We start from the raw sequence: 19,658 nt of genomic DNA, 5'->3' as shown, positions 1-19,658 counted from the left end.
GTCCGTCTTCCTCATAGGGCCCTCTACTCCAGCCCTCCCTTCCTGCTCCCTCTCTCCCTCACTCTCAGCTCTCCCTCACCCCTTCCTTATCATCACCCCTCTCAATCATCCGTGCTTCCTCACCGCCTCTCTCCCTCCCGCTTCTCTCTTCCCTATCCCTCTCAGTTACACTGCTACTTGACCAGCCTCCCACTCTCTTTCACCCCTTTCCTCGCGCTCTCCTTTTTTGCCACTCTCTCTACCCCTCTAGTAATAAATTGTACTCCTCTCTCTTGTTTCTCTTCATCTCCTCACTCTGTCATGCCTCTTTTCATTTCTCTCTCACTCTCTCCCCTTCTATCCATCTCTCCATCTGTTTCTCTTCCATTCTGTCTCCCATTCCACAATCCCTGTCCCTACCCCTATCACCCGCCATCCCACTCTCAATATCAGTCGCCCTCTGTCTTCCCCTCTCCTTCTCCTCCTCTCTCACGCACCTCAATCAAACTTGTCTCTCACTCACTCACCTCCGCCACTCTGTAACCACCTCCATTTCCAGCTCTCAACCTCTCTCTCTCTCTCCCTACATCCCACCCTCTCCCCTCTCTCAAACACTCCCTGCTGTCTCCCGTATCCCACATTGTCTTCCCCTCTTTCTCATCCTCTAAATCTACCACTCACCCCACGCGTTCTCCCTCTTCGCTCCCTGTCAGTCCTCCTTCTCCTCCCCCTTTCTCCCGTCACACCCCGCACTCTCCACCCCATCCCATATAGTGGTATGCAAACGGCTGGGCACCAGTGGTCAAACTTCCTGTTACTGTGAATAGTTAAGTGAGTAGAAGGTGAACTGGTCTCCAAAAGTCAGAAAATTAAAGACAAAACATTCAACATTTTAAGGAAGATGAGTGTATTATTAAAAACACAAAATGCTGGCAGAACTCAGCAGGCCAGAGAGCATCTATGGGAGGAGGTAGTGACAACGTTTCAGGCCAAAACCCTTCATCAGGAGTTTAGTGTATTATTTCTGTTTTGTACAATTTTAGAGTGGGAGAAAAAAGGGAAAGGAGCACCATGGAAAAGTTCAGGCACCCCAAGAGATTTGAGCTCTCAGTTAAATTTTACCGAGGTCTCAGATCTGAATTAGCTTGTTAGGGCTATGGCTTGTTTGCAATCATCATTAGGACAGGCCAGGCTGTACAAATTGCAAAGTTTTATAAATACCCTGACTCCTCCAACCTTGTCCCAACAATCAGCAGCCATGGGCTCCTCTAAGCAGCCGCTGAGCACTCTGAAAGTTAAAATAAATGATGCCCACAAAGCAGGAGAAGGCTCTAAGAAGATAGCAAAGCATTTTCAGGTCGCCGTTTCCTCAGTACATAATGTAAGTAAGAACTGGCATTTAACAGGAACGGTGGAGGTCAAGTTGATGTCTGGAAGACCAAGAAAACTTTTTGGGAGAACTACTCGTAGGATTGCTAGAAAGGCAAATCAAAACCCCTGTTTGACTGTAAAAAACATTCAGGGGGATTTAGCAGACTCTGGAGTGGTGGTGCACTGTTCTACTGTGCAGTGACACCTGCACAAATATGACCTGCATGGAGAGTCATCAGAAGAAAACCTTTCCTGCATCCTCACCACAAAATTCAGCGTCAGATGTTTTCCTGACATTGAGGGACAGGTTGCTTTCTTGACACCAGACAGATGTTGTTCAGAGCTCAGATAGAGTCAGTAATCAAATGCTTGAGCCTGGTGCGATGAATGCGTGGAGCTGTGGAAATCACGATGCAAGAAGCATCGCAGGAAAGCCAGATGAGCCCAGGGCATGGAATTGTGATATCGTGGGCATTACTGGGAATTGGTTGCACCCAACAGTCTGAGGGATCTAGAGGAACAAATTTTTAGAGAGTTCACAGACTATACCAAGAAACAATAGTTGATATAGTAAGTGATTTTAACTTTCCATATATTGACTGGGACTCCCATACTGTAAAAGGACTAGATGGGGTAGAGTTTGTCAAATGCTCCTTAATCAGTACATAAAACATCCGGCGTAGAAGTGTACAATAAGCTGTTGGGAACTGCTCCAGGGCTGGTGACAGAAATTAGTGAATGGGAACACTTTGTGTCTAGTGATCATAATGCCATGAGATTCCAAGTAAGTACGGAAAAACAGAGGTCTGGACCTCTCTTGAGATTCTAGATTGGAGAAAGATCAATGTTTATGGTATTTGCAAGGATTTGAAAAGTGTGGACTGGGACAGGCTGTTTTCTGCAAAGGAGTACTTGGTAAGTGGGGGTTCTTCAGAAGTGAAATTTTGAGGGTGCAGAGTTTGTATGTGCCTACCAAAATAAAAGTTGAAAGGTAACTGGTGCAGGGAACCTTGGTTTTCAAGAGATATCGTGGCCCCGGATATTTTGTTCCTCTAAATTCCTCAGGCTGTTGGGTGCTATCAAGACACATTAATGACTACAATATCATACTCCCACACCCTGAGCTCATCTGACTTGCTTTAGTTGCCTTCTGTTGGTTTCTAAAAGCTTCCCAATGTTTTTTGCTCTATTATTTGCCCTCTCTTTGGCTTTTATGTTGGCTTAGGCTTCTCATTTCAGCCACAGTTGTGTCCTCCTGCCTTTCCAATGCTTCCACTTCTTTGGGATGTATCGATCACTCAGCTCCCGAGTTGCTCCCAGAAACTCCAGCCATTGCTGCTCCATCGTCATTCCTACCAGATTCCCCTTCCAGTCAGGTTTGGCCAGCTTCTCTGTCACAGAAACATGGAGAAAGTCAGAACAGAAACATGCCCACTCTGGCCGATCAGAATGGTAATCTGTACGGGAGACAAAATAGATGGGGGAGGTTTTAAATAGTAGTTTTGCATCCATATTGACTCAGGAGATGGACACAGAGTCGATAGAGGTGAGGCAAAGCAGCATCAACTTCAGAGACCCTGGACAGATTAGAGAGGTGGAGGTTTTGCTGCCTTAAGGCAAATTAGCATGGATAAATCCCCAGGACCTGACAAGTTGTTCCCTCGGACCCTGCGGAAGACAAGTGCAGAAATTGTCAGGGTCCAAGCAGAGATATTGAAATAATCCTTAGTGCCAGGTGAGGCACTGGAGGATTGGAGGACAGACAATGTTGTTCCACTGTTCGAGAGGGGCTGTAAGGAGAAACGAGAAAATGTTACGTTATTGAGCTTGACATCAGTTGTGGGAAAGTTATTAGAACATAAGTGCAGAAACTGGATATATTAAGTATTTGGGTCGATGTGGACTGATTAAGGATAGACAGCATGGCTTTTTGCATGGTAGGTGATGTCTAACCAGTCTTACAGAGTCTCTCGAGGAAGTTATCAGGGAAGTGGATGAAGGCAAGGCAGTGGATGTTGTCTACATGGACTTTAGCAAGGCACTTGACACAGTCTCATATGGGAGGTTTGTCAAGAAGGTTCAGTCACTCAGCATTCAAGATGAGACAGTAAATTGGATGAGACACTGTCTTTGGGAGAAGCCAGAGTTTGGTAGCAGATGGTTGCCTCTCTGACTGGAACCTGTGTCTAGTGGTTGCCACAGGGATCAGTGCTGGATCTGTTATTGTTTGTCATCTATATCAGTAATCTGGATGATCAGATGGTTTGGGATCAGCAAATTTGTGGATGAAACTGAGACTGGGGATTCAGCGGACTGTGAGAAGACTATCATGGCTTGCAGTGCGATCTGGACCAGGTGGAAATATGGCTTGAGAAATGGAAAATGGAATTCAATGCAGACAAATGCGAGGTGTTGCATGTTGGTAGGACCTACCAGGGTGGGTGTTACGCAGTGACTGGTCAGACATGGAGGAGTGTTGTTGAAGAATGGGATCTGGGAATACAGGTCGAAATTTCACTAAAACTGTTGACACATTTCGATAGGGACGGAAAGAAAGATTTTGGCACATTCGCCTTCATAATCCGAAGTACTGAATTATATGTTATGTTGACTTTGTACAAGACATTGGTGAGGCCTAATTTGGAGTATTGTGTGCAGTTTTGGTCACCAACCTACAGGAAAGATGTAAAGACTTTGAAAGCGTTTGGAGAAAATTCACAAGGATGTTGCCAGATCTGGAGGACTTGTGTTATAAGGAGAGATTGAACAGGTCAGGACTTTATTCCTTGGAATGTGGAAGATTGAGGGGAGATTTGATGGAGGTATACTACAATTATGAGGGTTAGAGATAGGGTAAAAGCAAGCTGGCTTTTACCACTGAGGTGGGGTGTGACGATAACCAGAGGCCATGGGTTAAGGGTGAAAGGTGAAACATTCAGGGGACCATGAGGGGAAACTTCTGCCAGGTGAGTTTCCAAAGAGATCACCAGCTCGTAAGTCAGCACGGATACGGATGGAAAGCGTGCAGGGGAGCCGGCCGGATTCGAACTCGGGACCTTTCGTCCCGAAGTCTGGCACTGATGCCACTATGCCACCAGCCAGGACAGGACATGGCAATGACATGGCATTGAAACTGTGGAACTTTATATTAACATTACATAAAGGGAAACCCCAGCTGCACGTCAACAAAGGCTATTTACGTGAGAGGGTTTAGTTACCGTGGGGCCAGACACCCTTTCAGCTCAGTGGGAAGAGGGACTAATTCAATAGGACAGAGTCAAACAGAGCCAAGTCACAGATTGGAGATGGCATAAGTGCCCCATTCTTATAGAGCATCAGAGAGTTTGATGGTCGTTCCAGATACCAGCACTGTGCCCAGTTAGAAGGTGATTTCTCTCTCCAACTTGTGTTGAGCTTCACTGTAACAGTGTGATGTCGGATCACACCTTGGCAACTCAAGTGATCTCATCTCAAATGTTGTCCTTCACCGACTGATGGATTTTTAAATCTTTTTGCAGGTTAAAATCGACAAGGAATTTGTCTATGTGAATTCAAACGCAACACACCAGTTGTGCTGTCGCTGTCTAGATATTTAAGGAGCAAGGGATTCAATCAGCCATCCTTCCTGTTCAGACTGTGCGGAGGGATTCACTCGGTCATCTGACCAACTGACACGTCTGTCATTTTACACAGGGGAGAGACCGTTCTCCTGCTCAGACAGTGGGAATGGATTCACTCGGTCATCTCAACTGAAGGTTCACACTGGGCAAGGCCATTCATCTATTCTGTGTGTGGGAAGGGATTCAGTTGGTCTTCCCACCTGTGGACACACCAGTCAGTTCACATTGGGCAGAGGCTGGTCATCTGCTGAATTTGTGGGGAAGGATTCACTCGGTCATCTGATCTAATGGCTCACCAGCGCGTTCACACTGAGGAACGGCCGTTCACCTGCTCGGACTGTGGGAAGGGATTCACGTTGTCAGCTCACCTACTGAGACACCAGTCAGTTCACACTGGGGAGAGGCCGTTCACCTGCTCAGACTGTGGGAAGAGATTCACTCGATCATCTGACCTGCTGGCGCACCGACGTGTTCACACTGGAGAGAGGCCATTCACCTGCTCAGACTGTGGGAAGGGATGCAGTCAGTTATCTGCACTGAAGGTACATCAGCGAGTTCACACTGGAGAGAGGCCGTTCACCTGCTCAGACTGTGGGATGGGATTTACTCAGTCATCTCACCTACTGAGACACCACCGAGTTCACACTGGGAAGAGGCCATTCACCTGCTCAGATTGTGGGAAGAGATTTACTCAGTTATACAACCTACAGAGTCACCAGCGAGTTCACACTGGAGAGAGGCCATTCATCTGCTCAGAATGTGGGATGGGATTTGCTCAGTCATCTCACCTCCTGAGACACCAGTCAGTTCACACTGGGGAGTGGCCATTGAACTGCTCAGATTGTGGGAAGGGATTCCCTCGGTTATCCCAACTACTGGGACACCAGAAAGTTCACACTGGGGACAGGCCTTTCACCTGCTCAGAATGTGGGAAGGGATTCAGTAATTCATCCCACCTACAGAGACATCTGCGAGTTCACACTGGGGAGAAGCCATTCACCTGCTCGAACTGTGGGAAGGGATTCATTCAATTATCTGATCTACAAAATCACCAGCGAGTTCACACTGGGGAGAGGCCATTCACCTGCTCAAACTGTGGGAAGGGATTCACTCAGTTATCCACCCTACACAGTCACCAACGAGTTCACACTGGGGAGAAGCCATTCACCTGCTCAGTCTGTGGGAACGGATTCAGTGATTCATCCGCCCTACACCGTCACCAACGAATTCACACTGGGGAGAAGCCATTCACCTGTTCAGAGTGTGGGAGGGGATTCACACAGTTATCCAGCCTACACAGTCACCAACGAATTCACACTGGGGAGAGGCCGTTCACCTGCTCAGACTGTGGGAAGGGATTCATTCAATTATCTGATCTACAAAATCATCAGCGAGTTCACACTGGGGAGAAGCCATTCACCTGTTCAGAATGTGGGAAAGGATTCACTCAGTTATCCAGCCTACGCAGTCACCAACGAGTTCACACTGGGGAGAGGCCGTTCTCTTGCTCAGACTGTGGGAAGGGATTCACTCAGTTATCCAGCCTACACAGTCACCAACGAATTCACACTGGGGAGAAGCCGTTCACCTGCTCAGACTGTGGGAAGGGATTCACGCTGTCATCTAATCTACTGAGACACCAGCGAGTTCACACTGGGTAGAGGCTGATCACCTGCTCAGTCTTTGGTCAGAGATTTTCTCGGCCATCTCCACCAAATGTGCATGATTGTCAAGTCAAACTTGAGTTTCAGGAAGGTATCAAGGAAGAGCAAGAATTCACTGGCAGAGAGGACGGAACCTACTGCCTGAGGGCGGTTTCTGCCCAGAACATTTGGGCGGACCCCGCAACGTCACAGTGGCAGTCCGAGAGCAGCGTCACATCGGCAGCCAGGAGCAGCGTCACAACCCGCGGTAAGATGCCGAACTTTAAATAATTGTTGAGACTGTTTCAGGGAAAGGAGCACTGCTGTCACTGCGTTTGGGTGAACTCCGCCACCGGGATCATCGCATGCAGGGACTTCTTGAAACCGGTGCGAGGCTTAAGAAGAGCTTGCGAACCTTCGAGAGAGTTCACCCAGTTTGGAACCATAACGGTCCAGTAGAGAAACAGAGGTGCAGGTCCAAAATCATCTCCAAAGTCCGAGAGGCAGCCAGTTTTTCACCTGATCCTAATGCTAATGCTACTGCCACTGCCTTATGACTATCCTTGACTAGACTAATGACTGACTTACCGCTGATTATTTATGACTACTGACTAATAATTACCAACTGCCACACTTGCGAAAATAAAAATAAAAAAGGAAGAAGAAAGAAAGTTGTTTGGTCATTGAGTGGAATCCGGTTAAAACCTTCAGGTAGGCGTATTCTGTCCCTTTCAAGTGGGGAAGCTGCACATGGGAGCAAGAACTCCGACTTGACAGTGAAAATACTGCTTGACAACACTGTTTGACCAGGAAAAAGAAATCTGGGAGCTTTGAGCTGGAACAGCAAGAGCAATAACCTGGAGTCCTGAAATAGGAAGGAAATCAAGTTCAGATAAAACAACATCAAAGCATCACTAAAAAGTTGTACTCTCCCCTGCAGAGGGAATCAAACATGTCTGATCAAGCTATTGGGAAATCAGTTGAGCAACTCAAGCTAGAGAGAATGACAGCAAAAAGATTGTTTTCTTGTCTGGCTAACAGTATTACCAGGACCTATGAAGACATGTCTGAAGAGGAGCTCAGAGTGAGTTTCAATAAACTCACAATAGAAGCCCATGAAAGCCAATGACGATGCGGAGGCCGGACTCACTGCAGAATGGGAGGTGGAGCTGAACACAGAGAAAGTAGCTGTGTTAACTGAACAGCAAAAAGCTGATCTGGCAAAGACGGCAAATGAGTGTGAGTTGAAACTGAAGGAAATCAGAAGGCTGATCTGGGAGACTCTTTGGACCAACTTTGGAAATGTTGAGTTGCTCACAGTACTACAAGCAGCAGAGGATGAATGTAAAGACGTCACTGCTGTACAACCCGATGGCCACCAGGAGGCGGTCGGCTTCATGCTTAACCATCTGCAAGGAATGGTAAAGACAGCGAAGGAGGTGGGAACGATGGAACTGGCCGGGGGATCGGAAGCACCTTCAGAGTCGCCTAAAGGGGCTCGAACTCCAAATCCCCAAGCTGGTTTCCAAGAAGGCCCACTTCATACAGGCAAGGAGAAAGGAGGATGCTGAAAGACTAACACTGACGGCATTGGGCTTTTCCTCCAATTTTCCCACGCCAGCCATCAGACTGAAACCGACGGCCATTCCCAAGTTTACTGGCAGCAGACGTGATTTTCACAGGTGGAGAAAGGACTGGGAAGCACTCCAGAGGCAGAGAGAGCTGACCGGTTCAAGAGAGGTGAAAAAGGTTCAACTGCTGGACAGTCTTGACGACAAAGTCAGAAGAGACCTTCGCCTCAAAACTTATAAAACTGCAGATGTCATCTTCTGTGTTCTAGAAAACCGCTATGGAAATGGAGTGTGGAAATCGGAAGTGGGATAGTATTGGCGCAGCATGCGAGCCAAAATGCGGGGGTTGTGGCTGCGGAAACTGCCAGCCAGGCGGCAAAGGAATGACTCTTGCTGAAGAGAGGGAACTTGTATACAAATTCATATACAAAAAAAATCAAAGCAATAGTGATAAGGGAGAAAGAAAGGCATGAATATTGACTTCTCTAACTTCCGTTAATGCCCCTCCTCCCCTTCTTACCCCATCCCTGACATGCTTAGTTGCCCATCACTCCACTTGTTCTCCATCTCCCTCTGGTGCTCCCCTCCACCTTTCTTTCTCCCTAGGCCTCCTGTCCCATGATCCTTTCCCTTCTCCAGCTCTGTATCACTTTTGCCAATCACCTTTCCAGCTTTCAGCTTCACTCCACCCGCTCCGGTCCTCTCCTATCATTTCACATTTCCCCCTCCCCCACCTACTTTCAAATCTCTTAGTATCTTTCCTTTCTGTTAGTTCTGACGAATGGTCTCGGCCAGAGACGTTGACAGTGCTCCTCCCAAAAGATGCTGCCTGGCCTGCTGTGTTCCACCAGCATTGTGTGTGTGTTTGAATTTCCAGCATCTGCAGATTTCCTCGTGTTTGCACAATATACGAAGGATACTTCACATTATGGATCATATATACAAAAAAATAAAATCAAAGCAATAGTGATAAGCGTGGACGCTGAAAAGGCATTTGATTCGGTTAATTAGAATTTTCTTTACAGAGTTTTACATAGATTTGGTTTCCATAACAATTATTAAAACTATACAGGCACTATATGACAACCCTACCGCTGGATTAAAATCAATGGATATTTAATCAAATAGTCTTACCCTAGAAAGGGGCACAAGACAGGGTTGTGCATGGTCAGCACTACTCTTCGCATTATATCTGGAACCATTAGCTCAATACATGAGACAAAGTGGGGAATTACTAGTAAAGGGGCAGAGCATAAATTGGCTTGTTACGTGGATGACATTTTGATCTATCTAGGGCAACCAACATACTCTTTACCTGATTGATGCAATCCTTTGAACAATATGGTCAATTATCAGGATACATTATCAACATAGATAAAACCCAATTACTTTCATATTACTACAGCCCAGCAAGAGAAATTGAAAGTAGATAACCCCGGGCATGGCAAACAGAGTCTTTCAAATATTTGGGCATCATTATGCTAAAAGATTAGGCAACATTATCAGAATGTAATTATCAGCCTTTATATAAAAAGAACATTAAGGAATATATAGCAAGATGGAACCTGATTCCTTTCTTTTAGTTTCAGTTCAAGGAGTGAGTCTATTATAATGAATACACTGCCCAGACTGTTATATCTCTTTCAGCCCCTACCAATAGAGATTAATCAAAATCAATTCAATGAATGGAACAAGATGTTATCAAGGTATATTTGGCAAGGTAAAAGGCCTAGAGTTCATCTCAAAACTTTGCAATTAGCAAAGGAAAAGGGTGAATGCGGCCTAACTTCTCTTCGAGGTTATTATTTTGCAGCACAGTTGAGAGCTGTGATGTGCTGGAGCAACCCATCATATGACGCTCAATGGAAAAACATTGAGGAGCGGGTACTTCCCATCCCCATACAAGCAGTTTTGGCTGATAATAACTTGCAAAGGTACATAAATACTATTGATAATCCATGGGTGAAATTGACTCTTAATATGGAAAACTATTATAAAAGAATATATCTCGAGGGAGATACTGCAATTCTTCAATGGTGTGCATATAACTCAGATTTTACACCAAATAAATTGGATGCTAGATTTAAGGACTGGACAGCTAAAGGAATAACAGTTCTTTGCAACATAATGAAAGAAGGAATACTGTTCAGCTTTGAAATGCTGAAAGAGAAACATTTAGAAAAACAAAATTTTTATCAGTATTTATAGATGCGACAGTATGTTAATAGGATGCTTAAAATTGTATCCAAGGCAAGCACATGCATGATAGAGCTATTTAGAAAAGCATATAATTCAGATAACGGTAGTAGAATTGTTACAAGCATGCATAAGAGTTTGTCAAATCTTAAAACATATTTGACTTCAAACATTAAAACAAAATGGGAGAAGGAAGGAGGGATAATTATATCTGAGGAAGAATGGACAATAATATGGAGGTATCAATGGAAGTGTACCAGTTCTCAGAAATGGAGGGAGTTCGGATGGAAAAACTTGATAAGATATTTCATTACACCCTCCCAGAAATCCCATTATGATAGTAACATCACTGTTTGCTGGAGAAACTGTGGAAATTGAAATGCAAATCATTATTATATTTTTTGTGACGGCCCTGTTATCAAAAGCTATTGGAGGGGGATACACAATGCCCTACATGGCATCGTTAGATGTGAAATACCCTTGGGGAGTAAGACCATATATTTTGGATGTATACCTCAAGAATGGTTGAAAAAAGATAAATATTTAATGAATATATTGTTGGCAGCTGGTAAAAAGACTGTTACTAGGAAATGGCTATCACAGGAGAGCCCAACTTTAAATGCATGGATGGAAATTACAATGGACAAGATGGAGAAGATAATCATAATCTGGAACAAATTGATTCATACTAGGAAAAATGGCTTAACTACATAATCCCTCTAGGCCTGCTTTTATTCTCACAAATCAATGAATATGTTGTAAAAAAAAGATCACTCCCTACTTGTACATAGTTTTTTTTTTCCTTTTGCTTGTTTTTTCTTTCACACTTATAGAAGGGTATACCTCAGATAAATTCTATGTGGGGATTTGTGGCATATATGATTATATGATATATATTTACAATGTCTGAAATATATCTTCTGGAAATGTTTGTTTTATGATGAACTTCAATAAAAAAAACAAGAAAAAACAGTCAGATAAAACTTTTAAGTATATATTTTCATCAAAAATGAACAGGATTCAGCACTCCATGTGTGTATTTGCAATCGTGATAAGAAATACAGACCAGAAAACCTAAATGATAGGCCAACTCAGAACAATCAATCATCACTCCGGAAGAAAACTTTAACCAGTGAAATGAGTATGACCCTCCATGCGAGACATCCCAACGATCTGAGTAGACTAGATGGTGACAAGGAAGCCTTGAGCACCTGACTGAGAGTTCAAGAACTCCCCCTAAAAAAACAAAGGAGTTCCTTGCAGAAATACAGGACAAGTTGTTTGACAAAAGGGGGGAAACATCAAAAATACATGAAATATTAACAAATGAGGAAGTTAGTGCAGAAAATGCCAGAGAAATCAGACACAATCCAACACATTCCAGGATCCTGCAGCAGATTTACTCAATCTGATTACTTACAAAGTTACAAAGAAATGGCAAATATCATTCACTAAAATCTTGCTTTAAAATACAAACTCATGAATGCCCTCCATCACTTCATAAAGGTACAATAAATTCAAGCCCAATACAGTTTTAGTGTCAAAATCTAGCAAATTAGATGATAATCAATACATTATTTCAGATAGGACAATCCATAAGAACCATCCAGATATAATATTACAGGATAAACAAACAGGAACAACTCCCCCAACAGATAAAACCATTCCCAACACACACGTGTTCCTCAACCAGTGGAGCACCGCACCCCAGGTGTTGTTTGTGTCATCAGTCAGACAACCAAATTATTTTCTCTGTCAATCAGCTTCCAAATGTTGCTACTCTGTCATTCATTGCCTCATTCTGCTGCTGATCCCCTTCTCATCATATGTTCTTATGACAACTATCATCCAGACCCCCAAACTCTGCCCTGTGCAGACTCGCCTCTGGTTTCTGACCCTGCTTCATTGAGCATTCAACTAATCGTTTCCCATTCTGCTTTCAGTTTTTAGAGAACAGTGGTGTTCTCTAACAACACTTTAGAAGCAGGGAAAGTGAACCATAATGTGGAAATGAGATGTGATTAAGGAGTTTAACTCCCAATGTCATTCTTCCTCATCCAGAGATTAGAGGGGTGAAGAACATCTCAGACAGAACTGCAGTCAGCTCGACTTCTTCAGTCAGCAGAAAATTCAAGGGAAACCTTTTCACCCACAGAGTGGTGACTGTTAGGAACCCATCACCACAGGGAGAGTGAGAGGGGGAAAACCGGAGGATTTACAAGGACTGTTGTGGACAGAATCACAGGGTCCAGCTGGCCCGAGTTGACTCTCTACTGTACACTAGGTGTGTTGTAAATTCACCAAGACAGAGTTTAACATAGAACTGATTTATTTGTCTTAGACCCAGAATATTAAACTCCCGTCCCATTAAAGGTGAATGTGCAGCAGAAAAAAACTCCTCCCATGCCCAGTGACCAGGGTGCAGGACTGGGTGTGGTGAGCAGCAGCAATAATTGCAGAGTTCAGCACCGACTGTCAGTCTCAAACTTGCATTCAGCAACGGTGATGGACAAATATCCAGCATGCAGCCTATTGAAACTTTCTCCCCAGTGTGAAACTGGTAGTCTGTCACAAGTATAACAATGTTTAGGTTATGACTAGAGGTGACAGGGTTTTGGAGTGCGAGGCTATCCAATGAGAGAAATGTTCTTTCTTGTGAGTTTGGAAGAGAGATTTTGTGCTCTTTTGCTGGGGAGAGATGAGAAGACGTGAATGGAGAGACTGGACCCTTTTTCTTTTTTTTTTTGTTTTCTTTACTAACCCTGGGGTCAAAGTAAGAATTATAAAGCTCAATCATTTAATCACATATTGTGTACTGTTTTGTATTTCAGGGTACTGATTTACTACAGGGGACACGGCACACAGCATCCACCAAAACGATATTTCTTTAGTTTGGCCGGGCTGCGGGTCTATCACCCCCCATATTAAGCTGAGGGCCAAAGCGAGAGTTACATGTGGTTAGATTAAAGAACACTGGGGCTGTCTACAAGACGGGTCAGAGCCGTCTCTATTTCCTGAGGAGACTGAGGTCCTTTAACATCTGCCGGACGATGCTGAGGATGTTCTATGAGTCTGTGGTGCCCAGTGCTATTGTGTTTGCTGTTGTGTGCTGGGGCAGCAGGCTGAGGGTAGCAGACACCAACTGAAACAACAAACTCATTCGTAAGGCCAGTGATGTTGTGGGGGTGGAACTGGACTCTCTGACGGTGGTGTCTGAAAAGAGGATGTTGTCCAAGTTGCATGCCATCTTGGACAATGTCTCCCATCCACTCCATAAAGTACTGGTTAGGCATAGGAGTACACTCAGCCAGAGACTCATTCCACTGAGATGTAAACCTGAGCGTCACAGGAAGTCATTCCTGCCTGTGGCCATCAAACTTTTCAACTCCTCCCTCAGAGTTTCAGACACCCTGAGCCAATAGGCTGGTCCTGCGCTGGTTTCCACTTACCCCTAGACATTGATTGAGCTTGTTTCTTATTATTGATTATTATTCCTACACTTCTATGTTTATTATTGCTAACTTGTTTTATATGTGTATTTGTATTATTGATACTGTTTTGCTTATTTTACTAATAAACACCTTTAGCTAACGTGATAGATTTCCCTTATCTGATCTGGTTGTGTGAGAAACCAGAAAGACAGGCAGCAGAAATGGATGTTGACGAGTTTCTGTTAAGTCCAGACTTTGTGGCATTAAAGAAGGCTAAAAAGTCTGAGTTTTGGGAAATGGTGGAGTCCTTGGAATTCAAGGAGCTTAAGAAAGGGACGACAATGGCAGAGATACAACGTAAGATGGCTGAACATTATCTCATGATGCAGATATTCAAGGAAGAGTTGTTAGAACACTTTCCTGTAGGGAAAAAAGTGGCTGTGATCCAGAAGTGGCCTAGAGATAAGTGGGTGGTGTTGTTACAAAGTGTACTTAAAAGGAAGGCTCAACGTGCATATGCAGCATTGTCTGTGGAGGCTGCAGAGGATTATGAGGAAGCAAAACTGGCTATCCTTCGGGCCTATGAGCTGGTACCTGAAGCCTATAGACAAGAGTTCATGGACTTAAGGAAGCAGTGGAATCAGACGTTCACAGAGGTTACATACGACAAGTGTGTGTACTTTGACCGCTGGTGCGCTGCAGAAGGGGTTGGGGAGGATTTCTACTGCCTACGAAAGATGATCCTGATTGAAGAATTAAAAGATTGTGTTCCGGATAATGTCCGGACATACCTGAATGAGAAGAAGAATAAGTCCATATCAGAATCTGCCAAGCTAGCAGATGAATACGCCTTAACCCATCAAATGAAATTTTCCCCAAATAAGTGCTACCACAGGAGTAGTAGGGGTGGTAGAGAAAGCCTAACGTCTAAGTCTGAGACTAAGCCGGGGTCTACCGGAAAAGACAAGGAGGAAAAGCTGTCTGGCAGGTCTCCTAGCGGTGTGTGTTATAACAGTGGGAAATCTGGCCACATAGCATCTAAGTGCTTTGCTCCAAAGGAGGAGACAGGGAAAGGAAAGGCGACCGCGCCGACGGGCTGTGTTAAGCCGGTTGAAATGCCGTTAAAAGAGGAGCTAAACCGAGTTCAGGAGGGATGTGAGAAATCCCTTTCAACCGGGTTGGTACCTGTGAGGGAGGGGTCACCCCCAGTGCCAGTAAGAATCTGGACAGACACTGGGGCTTTTTAGTCCTTAGTCCTAAACAGAGCATTGGAATTCAATAGTGAGACAGATACTGGTGACGTGAACGTGATAGAAGGGGTTGGAAATGGAACTGAGGCCGTACCGTTACATAAAGTATTTTTGAAGAGTGATCTGGTATCTGGACCAGTCACGATCGGGATACAGTCTGCACTCCTGATACCCCATGTAGATGTCTTACTCAGGAATGACCTGGGCGGGGGATGTGTTCTCTGCAGTTCAGCTCGCGAGTAAGCCTGCCAGGACTGAGCCCCCGCCCATAGTTTCTGAATTTAATCCCGCAGGTGCAGTCACCAGAAGAATGTCGAGGAAAGCTGTTAAGACAACCCCTGATTTAGCCGAGTCCAACCTTGATTTAGCAGAGACATTTTTACCAGCCTTGTACCAGGAGAGGTTGGAGGGTGGTAAAACGGAGAATAGTGGGGCTAAGGAAAGTAAGGGAGACAAAGCAGAGTCAGTGTTGTCAAGGAACAGAATCTTGAAATTGGCCCGTAAGATACCCCTGGGTGGACATTTTGGAGTGAGCAAGGAATTTATGGAGGCACAGACCCAAGATGAGGAACAGATGTGGCAGTTAGAAGGTCCAGGGTTGGACACGGATGATGTATCTGGATTGACAGAGCTGGTTGTAGTTGAAGAATTTAAGTGTGTTCTCAATAATGCAAAGGCTTTCTGAGATAATACCTTGAGGGAGTCCGCTGGGTTAGCGGACGAGGTTGTTTTAACCTGCAAGGTTGAGTTTACTCCAGATGGGAGTTGCCCAGAGAGTAACTGGGAGGATCAGGGGAACTCGGAATTTGAAACTGGGGCTGGTATTGAAAGCCAAGAAGAGGCAGTTGTCCCATTGGCCTGTGTTCAGTTTACTGAACCTTGTGTGGAGACTCAGGAAAGGTCTGAAATGTCTGATTTGGTTAAAAAGGAATGCAATCCTTTTGGGTCAGATGCACTTGGTTCAGTGAAGAAAGGGTTAACCTTGGCACCAGTAGAGAGTGAGGATTCTCAGTCATGTGTATTAAAAGTCAGTGATGAGATAAAAGCTGGTGAGATGGATGTTATTGGAGATACTGAGCGAAAAAGTGTTACTCGACTTTTGAATAAAGTAAATGTAAAGTCAGGTTTGGTTCCAGGACTGTTGTGCAAAGGGAAGGGACCGTTAACTAAACAATGGTTTGTTAACAAGATGTTTGTTTTGAAATTTAAGGATAAACAACTTGGTGATGTTGCTCAAGTATGTGATTTGGAGAGGCAGAACTTAAAGTGTTGTTTTGGCCCAGAGAGACCATCTGCTAGTGTCATCAAGGAAACTAATCAAATTAAAGATCCTGAAGATAAAATTAATGACCTGCTTAAAATTAATGAGTGGTGTGGAAGTTCAGAAAATGGGCTTAGTTTAGAAAACATCGGTGATAAGCTTTATTTTTCTGTACGAAGCTTGTGAAAGTTAAAGATGATATCATAGTAGGTTGACTGAAAGTTAGGTTTTGAAGTAAAATAGAGATTACTATTTGCACAATCTTCTGTAATGTACTACATTATAATCACACATGTAGTGGTTCACTCTTTGTGATATACACCTAAGCTAAGAACTAACTCCACTGTAGAAAAAGAATTACTGTCACTTACCCTGGCATTACAGCATTTTGAGGTCTACATTTGACCAGCATAGAAACCAGTGATAGTTTATACTGATCACAAGCCCTTGGTATTTTTGACAAACATGAAGAATAAAAATAGATGGTTATTAAGTTGGAGTCTGTTGTTACAAGAATTTGATATTAAAATACAAAATGTAAAGGGAAATGACAATGTAATTGCTGATTGTTTATCCAGGTGATAATTTGAAAGTATACCTGTATCCTTGTAGTTAAAGACCACTTCTGTATTAGATTAGACTCTGTAATGTGCTTTACTAGTGAATTTTCAACCCGGTGAAGATTCTTTGAAGGGTGGGGGTGTTATGTGTGCTGAACAGACCTGATGGAAATGGGGTCCAGAGCTGACCCTTCCCCGCCGCCCTTTGAGGACTATGCAGCTAATGAGAGTGAGAGAGAGATGAAGAACAGAGGTAGAGATATCTGCTACAGATAAGAGAGAGACAACTGATTTAGGTATTATGGCTGCTTCACTGATGGACAGGTAAACGAAACCTTTTGCTGCAGGGACACTTCTTTGCTCGTTAACATTCCTGAAGAGACAGCAGGAGTGGCCTAGTTTGATGGACATAGACATATTGAGTTGATGGATGGCTGATACCCCGTCAGTGGGGATAAAAGACGGGTCTGGGGAGACACTCTTCAAACACACCAGTGGACACTGACCGAGTGTTGTGCACCCACAGGAAGGTGGGGGCTTAGAGGACCGAATCAGAAGATCGGTCACAAAGGCTCACAGTGTGACGGCAGGGCTGGTGGGGACTTGTGTGTGTGTCCAGTCATGCCAGGGTGATGAGTCCACCACTGAAGAACAGTCTAGCTGAGAACGGAGGGGTCATAACCGAATGACCACAATGGTACAACGGAATAAGAAGACAACAGAAGGTTTGCTTGCTGCAGCTGCCCAATCTCTTGGTCGCTTTCTGCCCCCCTCTCTCTCTCTCCAATTGCAGCACAGCAACAGCTACCTCAGCATGGACGAACTGAACTGAACTTTATATTCTCTTATGACTATTCATTTACCCCTAGATATTGATAGAGCTTGTTTATTATTGCTAACCTGTTTTATATGTATATTTGCATTATTGATACTCTTTGGTTTATTTTACTAATAAACACCTTTAGTTAAAGAACCACCAGACACCAACATATCCTTCCATTTCTGCTGGTCTGTTAACCCAGTTACTGGGTACGTAACAGCATACTTTACTTAGTATTATTTAATTATTTATGGTTTCATATTGCTATATTTCCTGTTCTTGGTTGGTGCGACTGTCACGAAACCCAATTTCCCTCAGGAATAATAAAGTATGTCTGTGTCTGATTACTGAGTTAATTGCTTACCACATTCACAGCAGGTGAACAGACACTCCCCGGTAAGAACTCAATGATGCACACTTGGTTGATTTGGCTGAGAAAATCTTTTCCCGAAGTCTGAGCAGGTGATCAGCCTCTACCCAGTGTGAATTCGCTGATGTACCTTCAGCTTAGATGACCGAGTGAATCCCTTCCCACAGTCTGAGCAGGTGAATGGCCGCTCCCCGGTGTGAATTCGCTGGTGTGCCAGTAGGTCAGATGACCGAGTGAATCCCTTCCCACAGTCTGAGCAGGTGAATGGCCGCTCCCCGGTGTGAACTCGTTGGTGTGCCAGTAGGTCGGATGAACGAGTGAATCCCTTCCCACAGTCTGAGCAGGTGAATGGCCTCTCTACAGTGTGAACTCTCTGATGTACCTCCAGTTGAGATGATTCAGTGAATCCCTTCCCACAGTCTGAGCAGGTGAACAGCCACTCACCAGTGTGAACTGACTGGTGTCTCAGTAACTGAGATGACCGGGTGAATCCCTTCCCACAGACTGAGCAAGTGTACAGCCTCTCCCCAGTGTGAACTGACTGGTGTACCTTCAGCTGGGATGAGCAAATGAATCCCTTCCCACAGTCCGAGCAGATGAACGGCCTCTCTCCAGTGTGAACTCTCTGATGTACCTTCATTTGGGCTGACCAAGTGAATCTCTTCCCACATTCTGAGCAGGTGAACGGCCTCTCCCCGGTGTGAACTCGCTGATGCACCTTCAGTTGGGATGAGCAGGTGAATCCCTTCCCACAGTCTGAACAGGTGAACGGCCTCTCCCCGGTGTGAATTTGCTGGTGTGCCATTAGGTTAGATGACCGAGTGAATCCCTTCCCACAGTCTGAGCAAGTGAATGGCCTCTCCCCGGTGTGAACCCGCTGATGTACCTTCAGTTGGGATGACCGAGTGAATCTCTTCCCACAGTTCGAGCAGGTGAACGGCCGCTCCCCAGTGTGAACTCGTCGGTGTGCCATTAGGGCGGACGACTGAGTGAAACCCTTCCCACAGTCTGAGCAGGTGAATGGCCTTTCGCCAGTGTGAACTGACTGGTGTGTGAGTAGGTCGGATGACTGAGTGAATCCCTTCCCACAGTCTGAGCAAGTGAATGGTCTCTCTCCAGTGTGAACTCTCTGATGTGCCTTCAGTTGGGATGACCGAGTGAATCTCTTCCCACAGTCTGAGCAGGTGAATGGCCGCTCTCTGGTGTGAACTCGCTGGTGAGCCATTAGGTTAGATGACAAAATGAATCTTTCCCCACAAATTCAGCAGATGAAGAGCTTCTGCCCAGTGTGATCTGACTAGTGTGTCCACAGGTGGGAAGACGACTGAATCCTTTCTCACAAACAGAACAGGTGAATGGCCTTGTCCCAGTGTGAACTTGCTGATGTACCTTCAATTGAAATGACCGAGTAAATCCCTCGCCACAGTCTGAGCAGGAAGGATAATCGAGTGAATCCCTTGCTCCACTTCTTAAATATCAAAAGAGACAGCAAAACATGTGTGTTGTGTTAGACATTCCCATAGACAAATTCCTTGTCATTTTTAACCTGCGAAAAGATTTACAAAATCCATCAATTGGTGTAGAAC

At 44.7% G+C, this 19,658-nt stretch overlaps 2 protein-coding genes across 2 annotated transcripts in view; one reads left to right on the top strand and one right to left on the bottom strand.

Annotated features, from left to right (window-relative positions):
- Positions 1 to 13,332, top strand: part of LOC132386871 (zinc finger protein 850-like) — a 31,601-nt gene extending 18,269 nt beyond the window's left edge. Inside the window, exons 2-4 of the mRNA XM_059959227.1 lie at positions 5,374 to 5,541; positions 5,626 to 10,118; positions 13,212 to 13,332. Of these exons, the coding sequence (XP_059815210.1) occupies positions 5,374 to 5,541; positions 5,626 to 6,631 (1,174 nt within the window). The 3' untranslated portion in view covers positions 6,632 to 10,118; positions 13,212 to 13,332. The remainder of the gene's footprint in view (positions 1 to 5,373; positions 5,542 to 5,625; positions 10,119 to 13,211) is intronic.
- LOC132386870 (zinc finger protein 214-like) lies at positions 940 to 18,952 on the bottom strand. The gene is made up of 2 exons (XM_059959226.1): positions 18,067 to 18,952; positions 940 to 2,741 (listed from the first exon to the last, which is right to left on the bottom strand). The coding sequence occupies exon 1, from the start codon at positions 18,875 to 18,877 to the stop codon at positions 18,176 to 18,178; it is 702 nt and encodes a 233-aa protein (XP_059815209.1). The 5' UTR covers positions 18,878 to 18,952; the 3' UTR covers positions 940 to 2,741; positions 18,067 to 18,175.
- Between the last annotated feature and the right edge of the window lie 706 nt (positions 18,953 to 19,658).

Source organism: Hypanus sabinus, unplaced genomic scaffold, assembly GCF_030144855.1.
Source record: "Hypanus sabinus isolate sHypSab1 unplaced genomic scaffold, sHypSab1.hap1 scaffold_135, whole genome shotgun sequence".
NCBI lineage: Eukaryota > Metazoa > Chordata > Chondrichthyes > Myliobatiformes > Dasyatidae > Hypanus > Hypanus sabinus.
Note: the sequence above shows the minus strand (reverse complement) of the source record. Positions and strands in the feature narration are given on the sequence as shown.